General features: G+C 59.1%; 2 protein-coding genes and 1 pseudogene across 5 annotated transcripts; 2 read left to right on the forward strand and 1 right to left on the reverse strand.

Annotated features, from left to right (window-relative positions):
- LOC130867973 (vomeronasal type-2 receptor 116-like) overlaps window positions 1–12,113 on the forward strand; it is a 38,006-nt pseudogene that overhangs the window by 16,243 nt on the left and 9,650 nt on the right.
- LOC130864451 (granulocyte-macrophage colony-stimulating factor receptor subunit alpha-like) lies at window positions 3,873–7,465 on the reverse strand. The gene is made up of 11 exons (XM_057754859.1): window positions 7,350–7,465; window positions 6,453–6,764; window positions 6,097–6,217; window positions 5,825–5,954; window positions 5,509–5,672; window positions 5,110–5,243; window positions 4,948–4,968; window positions 4,734–4,869; window positions 4,470–4,566; window positions 4,046–4,124; window positions 3,873–3,971 (listed from the first exon to the last, which is right to left on the reverse strand). The coding sequence occupies exons 2-11, from the start codon at window positions 6,714–6,716 to the stop codon at window positions 3,945–3,947; spliced, it is 1,173 nt and encodes a 390-aa protein (XP_057610842.1). The 5' UTR covers window positions 6,717–6,764; window positions 7,350–7,465; the 3' UTR covers window positions 3,873–3,944.
- On the forward strand, window positions 7,925–11,515 carry Crlf2 (cytokine receptor like factor 2). 4 transcript variants are annotated; one of them, XM_057754883.1, is made up of 8 exons: window positions 7,925–8,323; window positions 8,638–8,731; window positions 8,893–9,053; window positions 9,327–9,460; window positions 9,798–9,999; window positions 10,141–10,243; window positions 10,329–10,413; window positions 10,701–11,515. In XM_057754883.1, exons 1-8 carry the CDS (start codon window positions 8,257–8,259, stop codon window positions 10,923–10,925), a joined length of 1,071 nt encoding a protein of 356 aa, XP_057610866.1. In that variant the 5' UTR covers window positions 7,925–8,256; the 3' UTR covers window positions 10,926–11,515. The 4 variants fall into 4 exon arrangements, with proteins under 4 accessions (XP_057610866.1, XP_057610875.1, XP_057610856.1 ...); XM_057754892.1 differs by having other exon boundaries at window positions 9,798–9,987; XM_057754873.1 differs by having other exon boundaries at window positions 9,798–10,011; window positions 10,701–11,462.

Below are 12,113 nucleotides of genomic sequence, written 5' to 3' on the forward strand. Positions count from 1 at the left end.
GCGTCTCTTCATTTCCCTGTATTACTTGCCTAACCTGGGCCAAATTGGTGGGGTGGTGTGCCGCCCCTCGGAGACCCGCTATAAGCAGCTGGTGATAGAGGCGTAGGTGTCCCTTACCTGCAGCTGTGGTGAAGTCCCAATCAGGTCGCGTCAGAGGGAAGGCCTCGTCAATTTCGTTAGGCAAAAGGGTTGGGCGACCGTTGTCGCCTGGAACGTTTCTCCGAGCCTCCAAAAAGACTCTTTGCTTTTCCTCTGAGGTGAGCAGGGCTTGCAAGAGTTGCTGGCAATCATTCCAGGTGGGCTGGTGGGTGACTAAAATAGACTCGATTAGATTAGTCAGCGCCACTGGGTTTTTGGAAAAGGAAGGGTTATGCTGTTTCCAGTTATAGAGATCAGAAGCTGAGAATGGCCAGTACTGTTGCTGCCCATTCGGACCCTCTCGGAGGGGAAGGGCGTGGGAGGTGGAATCAGGCGGCGGCTCGCGTCTGTCCCTCTGTTGGCCAGCCATAGGTGAGAGGGCCGGGGATTCTTGTGGGGGCCCCTCGGCCATGGCCGCTTCAGGTCCCTCTGGGCTATCTGATCCTGCATGTGGAGGAGGCTCAACATTTTACAGGGTGTGTCAAACTTTTCCAACTTCTATAAGCAGTTACAAATATCATCAGGTCAATTCCAGTAAGAGTACAATGACAGACATTGTTGTTATTAAATACCATCAGTTCCAGTCTCTGAGCAACAGTTAAAACCCCAATTTTCCCCCCTTCTTAAGTGAAGAGGGGTTGTTAACGATTGTCCCATGGTACCAGATTTAGACTCAAGCACAAACAGATATACAAAAACAAAGAACATATTTAAACACAAAAATCCAACAATTAGACACAAACAATATGGACGTGCAGCACGGCTTCGGCGCAAAACCGAAAGCAAAAATTCAGACAGAAATCAGGCTCCGGCCACCTTTGGAATGTGGCCCGTCAGATGAGCACTGAAAAGGCTCCAGATTCAGACCCAAGTCAGCAAAGCAAGACTTTGGGATACAGTTGAGCTCCGGAAAAGCTGCCACCTAATTCCGGGCTCCAGACACCCTTGGAACGTCTTCCAGGGCTGCGGGGTGGAAGTCCGAGCTCGTCAGCTCCTTCCTGGGCCCGCCAGATACAGAGCACCCAGATCTGAGTGTACAGAGTTAACAAAGCACATAAACGACGCAGACACAGACTAACAAATCGGTGCTGGCCAGCTTACCTCCCGATGGTGGGTCGGTGGTCCCTGGGTGGGGGCCTTCAATTCCCGGCCAATGCACCAAATGAAAGACCTCCGGTAGGGACCTTCCCTCAGGTGGAGACCCCGGACCCACAGACCAGGCCGAGACCACGAGTCGGATGCAAACTGCAAGAGGTTTATTAGGTAGGCACAGGTACCTGCGGGCGGCAAAGTCTTTCGGAGGACTTGCGCACCTGCAGACTGGGAGGAGGACTTTTTATAGGAAAGAGGGCAGCAAAAAGCAATTTACAGAAGCAGAAGCTTGGTTATCGGAATGAGGCGGGGGGCATGAATGGTTTTCCTCTCCCAGCATGGATGTCTGGCAGCAGACATCCTGCTCTTATCTTATAGGTATCCTACTTTGTAGCCATCTTGCTTTGTAGATGTCCTATCTTATAGATATCCTGTTTTCTTCTCACGAGAGCAGGCTAGCTGCTGATCTTGAGAATCTTTCAAGCAAACAGGACGTTCTCCCGGGGAGCCTGCTAGCTGCGGGTTCTGAGGAGGGGGTCTGTAGGGTCTTTCACATAGTATTTGTTCATATCAAACAATCCATTCTTCCTCCTAAATTTCTGTGTTTAGGAAGCTACTCAAATTTACATCAGTTTGTTTCCATACATTTGTATGCGTGGTATTTTAAAAGATATTAAGCTTAATCTGATAACTCTTTTGGTGTATATAAAACTAGCTAACTGGTATATCAACATGATAAGGAAATATATTTATAGAAGTAGGTATAACTCCTGACACCAGCATGTATCTGATTTTTCACAGATGCCACCCTCTGTGTGCAGTGCTGATTGTGGTCCTGGATACAGAAAATTCTGGCAGGAGGGAATGGCAGCCTGCTGTTTTGATTGCAGCCCCTGCCCACAAAATGAAGTTTCTAATGAGACGAGCGAGTGTTTGGTAATGAGATAAACCCTTCACATCACATAGATCATCTTCTCTCAGTCATACTGGCACTATCAAATCGTCCAAAAGATAAGTGAAGAAATAAAATATATCACTTTCCTAAGTTAGTTTTTATAGGACTATGATTATTAACAAAGTCACTTTAAGTAACTTGTTATACCATTGTAGTGGCATTTCAATTAAAAACTGCATGCAAATTCATTCCTGTCCATTCATTCCCCCACGTCTGTCAACTCTAACCATTTCCCGTCACAGGTGCTCAGAATGCTGGGAATTGTAGTCTTAGACACGCACATCTTGTCTCTGTTACAAAGGACTCTGGGAAATGTAGTTCTGCCATTATCTCTAGCATCTGTCAGGGTAACTTCTGGTCACCAAACTATGGAACGCTGGGAAATGTAGTCTTAGACAGCTACTCACCAGGGAACCCCAACCCCCAGGTGGGATGACTTCATCCGGAATCCCTGACACCCAGGTGGGATGATGTCATAGGGAACCACAACCACAGGGTAGGATAATATCATGGGGAACCCCCAACCCCAGGTAGGATGACATCATTGGGAATCACCAATTGGGAGGCCCCGCCCCCTCCTGAAATTGATCCTGACTTACAGCTATGGGAGGGTGACGTCATCTATCCCCAGGGGTGAGGGGCGGAGCCGAGCCCAGGAAGTGGGTCCCTGGAGGGCGGGGCTTGGCCTTAACGGACAGGGCCAGCCCCAGGCTGACCATGGGGGTCCTGCGTGGGCGGGGCACAGACCAGAAACTGGGGGGAGGTGCTAGTTATGACGTCACTGCAGCCGGAACCGGAAGTCTCTCACCTTGTCTCCCCGCCCCCGTTGGAATTCCCACAATTCCCGTTCCCTTCCCCCCCTACCGGATGGGGAGGATATGACTGCGTATGCGATGACATCACCACTCCCGATGGCCCCGCCCCCTCTGGCCACCACTGCTAAGTCTGACATGGATGGTGAGGGGGCAGGGTCATGGTGTCAGGGTTCACGGGGGTCGTGGCCCCCAACTCTCGCGAGATCTGCACTGCTCCCCCCCCTCGTGGCAGTGACTAAGGCTTCGGATCCCAGTGCGCCCCGGGTTGAGCAACTTCTGGAGCTGACGCTGGGGACGCGAGGCATGATGGGAGTGAGTGGGTGGGGGATGTGGTCAGAGCAGGGGTGACGTCATCGGGGGCCAGGGTCGGGAGGCATGCTGGGAGTGAGGCAGGGGAGCTCGGGTCTGAGAAGGGGGTCGTGCAGATGTCACTGACTCGGGGTGACTTTATCACCCCCCTCCTGGACCGGAAGTGTGGAGTGACTGACAGCCATGCGGGCCCCGCCTCCGCCGGAAGTTCCCGGGAATCCTGGGCCTGAGAGTGGTGGGCGCCAAACCGGGTCATGGGGATCAGGGCGACTGCAGGGAGTCAGTCACCGGGCAGGAGGCGGGACTTTCGGGAGACTGGCAATCAGGGGGCTAGGGCGGGACTTCCAGGAGTTAATCAGTTCATCCCACGGGTTTGGCTTCCGTGTGATTGACAGCAGCAGAGGAGCCGATGACATCATGGACTTTTTTCCCCTTTCTAGGAATCCAGAGCAGAGTGTGCGGATCCCGGAAATCCCGCCTCCCCTGGGGTGATTGACAGGTGATTTTACACGTGACACGGACGTCATTGCCAGGCTCAGGTTTATTTATTAAAAAACGCCAGAAAGGATGAATCACTTCCAGGTCTGCGGGGGTGAGGTTTCATCTGTGTTCCAGGTCCCCGGGAGCGGGAATTCCTATGCGGCCAGGTCCTTCCTGAGGGTCTGGTGGGGTGGGGTGGGGTCAGTAGGGGGTCACGGACAGGCCCGGCCCCACTCTGCAATCCCTGACCTCTGACCTGGGGATTGACCGAAGCGTTGTCGTTGACTTTGTCCTGGATGTCGGGGATGCGGGGGAGGAGGCGGTGCCAGATGAACCTGGGGTCGGGGGTCAAGGTGGCCAATGTGAGGCCACCGGAGACATCTTGGGTCAGGGCAGCCATGACAGTCATGTTGGGCCAGGGTGGTCAATGTGAGGCCATGGCAGCCATCTTGGCTCAGGGCAGCTATGTTGATGCCTGAGCGGCCATGTTGGGTCATGGAAGTCCATGTGAGGCTGGGTTGGAAGCCATGTTGGGTAAGGGCAGCCATGTTGAGGCCATGTCAGCCATGTTAGATCAGGGCAGCTATATTGGGCCAGGGCAGCCATGACAGTCATGGTGGGTCAGGCTGGCAATGTTGAGGCCACAGTGGCCATCTTGGGCCAGGGTGGTGCCCACTCACCTCCTCCAGGCGAGTGCCAGGCCCAGGGCGCAGGTCAGGGTCACGGCCATCACGATGATGTAGACAGGCAGGCGGGGGACGGCTGGGCGGGCAGCACCTGCAGGGGTGGGGCATGGAGAGGTGGTGGCTGGGTCGAAGGCAGGAGGGACCGAAGTCATATAGGAAGGGGCGGGGCTTAATCGGGAAGGATGGGAATGGGGCAGGAAAAGGCGGGGCTCATGCTCAAAAAGGGGCGGGACCCGAACAGGAAGGGGCGGGACCCACCGAACTTCACCCACTGACTCCACGCACTCCACCGCTTGCTGCGCACATCGCCCGCACGCACCCTGACCATGTGACCCTCGCGCGGCTCCGGGCTTGGGAACTCGAATCGGTTCTCGGGGCGGCTGGAGACGGTGACCTGGGAGAGGGTTTCAGGTCAGGGGCGGGACTTCTGGGGTGGGTGGGGGCTGAGGGGGTCAATGCGGGGTCGGCTCACCGTGTCATCAGGGTCCGTGTCCTAGGAGACAGGAAGTGGGGTTACAACGACAGGAAGTGTGACCGGAACAACAGGAAGTCTCACCCCCAGGAAACAGGAAGTGGGGTCAAAGCAAAAGTCCTACCCCCCATCATTTCCCAGCATCCCCTGGGGCGCACGCACTGTGTGGCGCAGATCGAGCTCGTAGCGGAAGTCGGCGAAAACCATGGTGGCCCAGGTGCGGGGTGGAGCCCAGGAGACAGCGCAGTGCGAGGCGTTGCAGCTTCCGGTGATGTTGTGGGGTGCGGACAGGCGCTCTGGGGGCGGGGCCAGTGGTAAGGGAGGCCCCGCCCACGGGCAGGAAGTCCCGCCCCTCAGCTGTCAGTCAAAGCTAATCCTAATACCAAACAGGAAGTCCTCCCTCTCAGCTGTCACTCAAACTTAATGCCAAACAGAAAGTCTCGCCCCTCACCTGTCAGTTAATTCAGGTCCCAAACAGGAAATCCCGCCCCTCAGACGCCAATCACACCCAGCCCTACCCACACACCAGGAAGCTCCGCCCCAAGCCATGACGTCACCCACCGATGGCCTTGGTCTTCAGGATGACGTCGTAGGCCCTCAAGGCGCCGCCAGACTGGCTAGATCCGGCCACGGTCACGTGAAGCAGGTCCGGCAGGCCTGTGAGGTCATCGATGCGGCAGCCGAAGGGGGCGGGGCCACTGCGACATCCGGGAAGCTCGTGGCCCCTGGGGGGAGGGACAAGGGTTATTGGGGGTGATGTCACCCTCCCCTACCTATGATGTCATTGTGCGGAAACCTATGTTGTCGCCGTGCCTGATCTATGATGTCACCAAGGCCCGCGGGGCTCCCCCCACCTGTGACATCACCCCAGGCTCACGTGGCGTTGCGCAGGACCAGGAAGTAGTTAGCGTCAGGAGGCGCTAAGGGCCCTGCCTCCCAGGCGCACATCATGGCAGTAGCATCGCGGATCTCGCAGGAGACGTTGACGGCTTCGGACCCTGGGGGCCCTGGGGGGGTGTTTGACGTCATTGTGCATAGGGGAGGAAGCCCCGCCCTGGCCAGAAGTCCCGCCCCCAGGGACACACAGGAGGAGCTGGAAACGGGGTGACTGGCGCGCCCCGCCCACACCCGGAAGTCCCACCCCCGCACCGGGGACGATGTAGTCCAGCCTCTCGTGGAGGGTGACGTTGCCTGCGGTGGCGTTGACCCCCAGCGTGACCCCGAGGTGCAGGGTCAGGGGGCTGAACTGGCAGCGGCACCCAAGAGTATTCTGGGGGAGGAGATGACGTTATAGGAGACCCCCCCCCACCGCCCCGGAGGCTGACGTCAACGATGATGTCATTGGGTGTTCCCAAACCCACGTAGGGGTGACGTCATCAGAAACCCCTAACCCCGGGTAGGGATGACGTCATCGGGAATCCCCAAAGCTCCGGAGAGGGATGATGTCACTGGTGGCACTGCCCCTTCCCTGAACGGATGACGTCACCACGAGCCCTGACCCCCACCTGCATCCTGCGCCTCCTCGGCCTCCCCTGCAGAGTGAAGTTCACGTAGCATGACGTCACCGTGATGTCATGGGAGCAGAGCCAGGTCAGCGTCCAGGTGCCAGGGTCGAAGGTCAGGTTCAGGGCAGAGGACGTGGGAGGCGGCGGGACTTCCGGGGCAGGACCGTCCGTCACTGGGTGCCACGTCAGCTTGGAGTCAACCAGAAGTCCCGCCTCCGCCGGTGGAGAAGCGAGGGTCAGGGCGGTGAAGAGTGGGAGCAACATGGCGGCTAGGGGCGGGGCCTCGTGGGATAGGCGGGGCCGGGAGGTCACCTGTCAATCAAAAGACAGAAGCATGATGGTGTCAGCTGTCAATCACCGGGGCACTCAGCGCAGCCCGCTGCCCCCAGGAGTGCAGACCACAGAGAACTCAGCATAGCACCTTGAGAGACAGCACAGGACTCTACCTAGCACCCAGAAGGGCTCAGCCAAGGATCCAGGAAGCACTCAGCACTCGGAAGGCCTGAACACAGCACCCAGCACCCGGGAAGACTCAGCACAGCACTCAGCACCCAGGAAGACTTAGCACAGCACCCAGGATAACTCAGCCCACCACCCCACCCAGCATTCGGAAAGACTCAGCCAAGCACCCGGGATAACAGCCCAGCACCCAGCATTCAGGAGGACTTAGTCAAGCACCAGGGAGGACTCACTCAGCATAGAACCCAGCACTTGGGAGAACTCAGCCCAGTACCCAGCATCTTGAGAGACAGCACAGCATCTGGGGACTCAACCTAGCACCTGGGAGGACTCAGCCAAGGATCCAGGAGGACTCAGCTCAGTACCCAGCACCCAGGAGGACTCAGCCCAGCACCCGAGAGAAATCAGCCCAGCACCCCCCAGCTCCCTGCTCCTCACCCGGTCGCCATCGACTGCACTTCCTATTCTGGAAGAGGAACTGAGTGATTGACAGGTGGGTGATGGACAGCTGGAAATGGGGAAGTGGGCAGGGCATAGGGTGATTGACAGCTGGGGGCGGGTACCTGGCTTGATTGACAGTGGAGTCTGATGACGTCATCGTGGACGGTCTCTGGTGCAGACAAGAAGTGGCCATGGCGCAGTCCCGCCTCCTGTCAATCACTGGGAATATCTGACATCACTGGGGTCACGTGGTTGGAGGCTGTGGATGACGTCATGGACACAGCACCTGTCAATCATGGGGGGGAGCTGCTGTGAGGCCTGGGATTCATGATCACGGCACCTAGCACCCAGCATCCGGATCACCCAACACCCATATGACCCGGATCACCCAGCACTCAGCACCCGGATCACAAGCACCCCCACCCCATATCTGACCCCCATCGCTGACTCAGCCGAGATCCCCATCGCCCCCGCGCAGGCGCACTTCCTTCCTTGACTTCCCCAAAATGCCAGGGCCGGGTGGGGAGACCGCGCTCAGTCCCCGTGGTGCTCGGTGTTTAGTACCTGGGGTGCTCGGTTGCCGCGGTGCTTGGTCTTTAATACCCGGGGTGCTCGGTCCCCGCGGTGCTCAGTGCTTAGTACCCGGGGTGCTAGGTGCTCAGTCCGCTAGGTGCTCGGTGCTGAGTCCCCGCGGTGCTAGGTACTAAGTTCCCGGGGTGCTCGGTCCCCGCGGTTCTCAGTGCTTAGGACCTGGGGTACTCGGTGCTCAGACCGCTGGGTGCCTGGTGCTGAGTCCCCGCGGTGCTAGGTGCTCAGTCTACGGGGTGCCCGGTGCTTAGTACCTGGAGTACTTGGTTCCCGCTGGGTGCTTAGTTCCATCGGTGTTCGGTGCTCGGTCACCGCCATGCCCGGCCCCGCTGCGTTCATCGCCGTCATCCTCCTGCTGCAGCTCCGGATCCGGGAGAGCGCGGGTAAGTGGGGGGGGGAAACGGGCGGGGTCCCGGGGGTCGCGGGGTCACGTGGGGCCCGGGCCCAGGAGTCGCGGTGACGTCACAGGGGTCGTGGACGCGGAGTCCCCACTTCCGGGATCGGATCAGCGCGGGTGGCGGGCAAGGCCGGGAACCGGAAGTCCCGCCCCCGGGCCCAGATTGACAGGCGGAGTTTACAGATAGGAAGTCCCGCCCCGGGCACCCAGACTGACAGGCCGGGAGCGCAGCCTCGGGGCGCTCAGTCGTTCCCGCGCGGCTCCGCCCCGTCGCTGACGTCACCCGTCCCCGCCCCCCAGAAGACGTCACCGTCGTCTGCCGCGACCTGCGCGACGTGGAGGTCACGTGGGAACCGGCCGAGCATGCGGGGGCGAACCTGAGCCTGACATGGAGGTGTGACCTCGGCCGAGGCCCCGCCCCCTCCCCGACTACGCCCATTTCTCAGGCCACGCCCATTTCCTAAATCCCGCCCCACTCTCTGACCACGCCCACATCTTAAGCCTCGCCCACTAAGGCCCCGCCCCTACTCCCGTCATCCCCCGCTCTCCCCGCAGCTACACCCCAGAGCCCCTGCGGCCCTGCCCCCAGTACTTCCTGTCCGGCGGCCTCACTTCCGGCTGCGTCCTCCCCGCGCGCCTCGGACGCCCCCTAGAGATTGACGTGCGTCGGGGGGCGGAACCTGTGTTCCACCGGAAGGGGCTGGCCTCGGCCTTCCGTGAGTGACAGGGAGGGGGCGGGGCCTTTGTTCGTGAATGACAGGGGAGGGGGCGGGGCCTGTCTCTTGGGGGCCAGGGCTTGTGATCGTGAGTGGCACGGAGGGGGCGGAGTCTATATCCGTGAGTGACAGGGGAGGGGCGGGGCCTGGTTCTTGAGTAATGATTGACAGCTCTCTCTCTCTCGCGCGCGCGCGCGCGCGCGTGTGTGTGTGTGTGTGTGTGTGTGTGTGTGTGTGTGAGAGCTCTATCGCTGTCTCTCGCTCCCCCCACAGTGAAGCCCCGCCCTCCCGACAAACTCACTCTCCATTGGCTGGAGGACGCCATCCGTGTCACATGTCCTGCCCTCCCCCATGTCGGGCTCGATTACGTCATCCAGCACCGCGGGATGGGGGACACGGACTGGGTGGTGAGCAGCGACATCATTGGGTCCCAGCATCCACTGGGGCAGGAGTGACATCATCAGGTCCCAGCTTACAACGGGGAAGGGGTTGGGTGACGTCATGGTCCCAGCATTAGGTCCCAGTATGCCATGGGTGTGGTGGGCGTTATGCCATCGACCCAGCATCCACTGGGGCTGGGGTGACATTGTCCGGTCCAAGCATGCAACGGGTGGGGGAGGGATGATGTCATAGGTTCCAGCATGCACTGGTGATGGAGGTGACATCATCTGGGTCCTATGCACAGACTTCCAGTGACGTTTCTGGATTGTTGCCCATGTATTTCCTGCTTCCGTATGTCACCAGGGTCACGCCCAAAGACTTCCTGTCCCCGCCTTGCAGGCCTCGGCCCCGGTGCCCTCCTGTGATGTCATCGTGGGTGGAGTCGACCCCAGCGCCTGCCTCGCCTTCAGGGTCCGGGCGTTCCCGAGAGAATCGGTCTATGGCCGCGAAGTGAAGCCTAGCGATTGGAGCTCCGTGACACAATGGAGGGCGGGTGACGTCATGGGTGCGGGGAATGGTGGGTGACGTCATGGGTCGGGGCCTGGCTGTTAATGTCAAGGGTTTTGGGCTGGACGTGGGTGACGGCATGGGGCGGGCCCTGGCAACTGAGGACACCCATCCCGTGACCCTGAGGCCCCGCCCCCAGATTCCTGCCAGGCCCCGCCCTCTTCCGGGTTCCCAAAGCTACAGGTTGCCTGTGGCCTCGTGACCCTGGTGACATCATTGCTGCTGCTGCTGGCATTGTGGAGGTGAGGGCAGGGACAGGACAGGGACACAAAAACTCAGGCTCCCTGCTGGAGGGCACGATGACGTCACTTCCGGCTCCGCCCCCAGGGTCAAGTGCGGCCTCCTCCCCTGGGTCCCTGACCCCAGGGGTGGCTTCCGAGGACTGTTTGAGCGACATGGCGGGAACTTCCAGGTACCGCCCACCCACTTCCTGTCAGTCAGGGTCCCGTTTCCTGTCCCTCACCCTTCCACTTCCTCTGACTTGGGACCAACATTGGTTCCCGCCACTCTCTTCCGGCCCCGCTCCTCACTCCAGGCCCCGCCCTCAACCCCCAATCTTGCTCTTGCCACGCCCCAAACTCCCGACCGCGCCCCTCACCCCGCCCCTCCAGTCCCGGCCCCAAACCGACCCCACCCTGGCCTTGAGCCATGCTCAGGCTAAGTCCCGGCCCCGCCCCTCACTTCTGGCCCCGCCCCCAGGCCTGGATTGCGCAGGACGTGTCTCCGCCCCCGAATCCCGAAGCCATTGACCCCGCTGACCCTGCTGAGGTGGCCCTGGTCCTGGAGCATTATGGGAAGGGTGAAGCACCCGACCCAGCCTTGGGGTTTCCCGGGCTCCCCTGCCAGGGCCCGAGGGACAGGGACCTGGTGAGGGTGGGCGGGGCCACCTTCGTGATGGATGGAGGCTCATACATGACCCTGTGACCCCGACGTCACCCTGCTTTGACCCCGACGCGACCCTGCTGTGACCCCGGCGGCCATGATGAAAGAAGGCGCTCATAGTGCATGCTGGGAAGAGGGAAAATTTCTGGGTCTGTGCATTTCTAGTAAAACGTCACATGCGAGTCTCAAGTATTATGATGTCACATGTGAGTTTCTGGTATGCGAGTGTCACATTACTGTGGGGTTCTGAGGCACAGCATGACGCCTCGCAGACTGAACTACATCTCCCAGCATTCACTGCGGCTCCCGACTCATTACTTCTGGCTGTCAAGCAATTTTTTTCCTGATTCCCAGTATAAGCCATTAGGGCTCTCAGAGAAATTGCGGGTGCTCTGAGTTGAACTACATCTCCCAGGATGCACTGTGATCTCGTTATCCCATTTCCGGCGGGGATTCACATACTTCTGATTCCCAGTATGAAGCAGGGCTGTGGATCTCACGTTGAACTACATCTCCCAGCATGCACAACGGGGCTATTCCTCACTTCCGGCTGTCAAAGCGTCCTGATTCCCAGTATAAACCAGTGCAGTCCAGGAATGCAGTCTGGAGACCCAATTTGGGCCTCCCAGAGCAAACTACATCTCCCAGTATGCACTGCGTCGCCAGGAATTTCACTTCCACCAGTCAAGCACATTTATCCGATTCCCAGTATAAATCAGTGCTGTGCAGGACGGCAGCCGGTGTGGGGCTCCCAGGGAGAACTACATCTCCTAGCATGCACTACGGCCCCGGGATCTCACTTCTGGTCACCCTGCCTCCTCGTTCACGGCGTCTGTGACCATCGTAAGGGTCCCATTGTGAACTACATCTCCCAGCATGCCCGGCGGCTCTTCCTTTACCCATTTCCGGTGTCATTAGCTGTCACTCCGACCGCCGGTACAGCCGAAAAAAGTGTTCACCGCTGTGCCGGTTTCGCGGGCGCGCCGTGTCCGTTGACCCAGGTGAACTACATCCTCCCGAAGCTTCGGCGGTGTTCTACAAAACTTCCGGTACATACCGAAAACGCCCGTGGCTACCTTATTAACAAATCCCCGCCGTGGTCGACCGGTGGGCGGGGTTTCGCGGTAAACTACATCTCCCAGAATGCTCGGCGGTTCTGCCGAGTTTGTAAAGTTCCGCCGTGACCGTAAACAGGGCTCCCAAGTGAGCTACGTCTCCCAGAAGGCTCGA

The sequence above is a fragment of the Chionomys nivalis genome, chromosome 2, assembly GCF_950005125.1.
Source record: "Chionomys nivalis chromosome 2, mChiNiv1.1, whole genome shotgun sequence".
Taxonomy (NCBI): Eukaryota; Metazoa; Chordata; class Mammalia; order Rodentia; family Cricetidae; genus Chionomys; species Chionomys nivalis.

Coding starts and splice junctions, on each gene's coding strand:
- LOC130864451 (XM_057754859.1), bottom strand. CDS start 6,716: ATGTTGCTCCCACTCTTCACCGCCCTGACCCTCGCTTCTCCACCGGCG. Junction 5,673..5,824: donor CTGGTCCTGCGCAACGCCAC/GTGAGCCTGGGG, acceptor CCCTCCCCCCAG/GGGCCACGAGCTTCCCGGAT. Junction 4,125..4,469: donor CTGGCACTCGCCTGGAGGAG/GTGAGTGGGCAC, acceptor CCCCGACCCCAG/GTTCATCTGGCACCGCCTCC.
- Crlf2 (XM_057754873.1), top strand. CDS start 8,257: ATGCCCGGCCCCGCTGCGTTCATCGCCGTCATCCTCCTGCTGCAGCTC. Junction 8,324..8,637: donor CCGGATCCGGGAGAGCGCGG/GTAAGTGGGGGG, acceptor CCCGCCCCCCAG/AAGACGTCACCGTCGTCTGC. Junction 10,012..10,140: donor CGTCATGGGTGCGGGGAATG/GTGGGTGACGTC, acceptor CCCCGCCCCCAG/ATTCCTGCCAGGCCCCGCCC.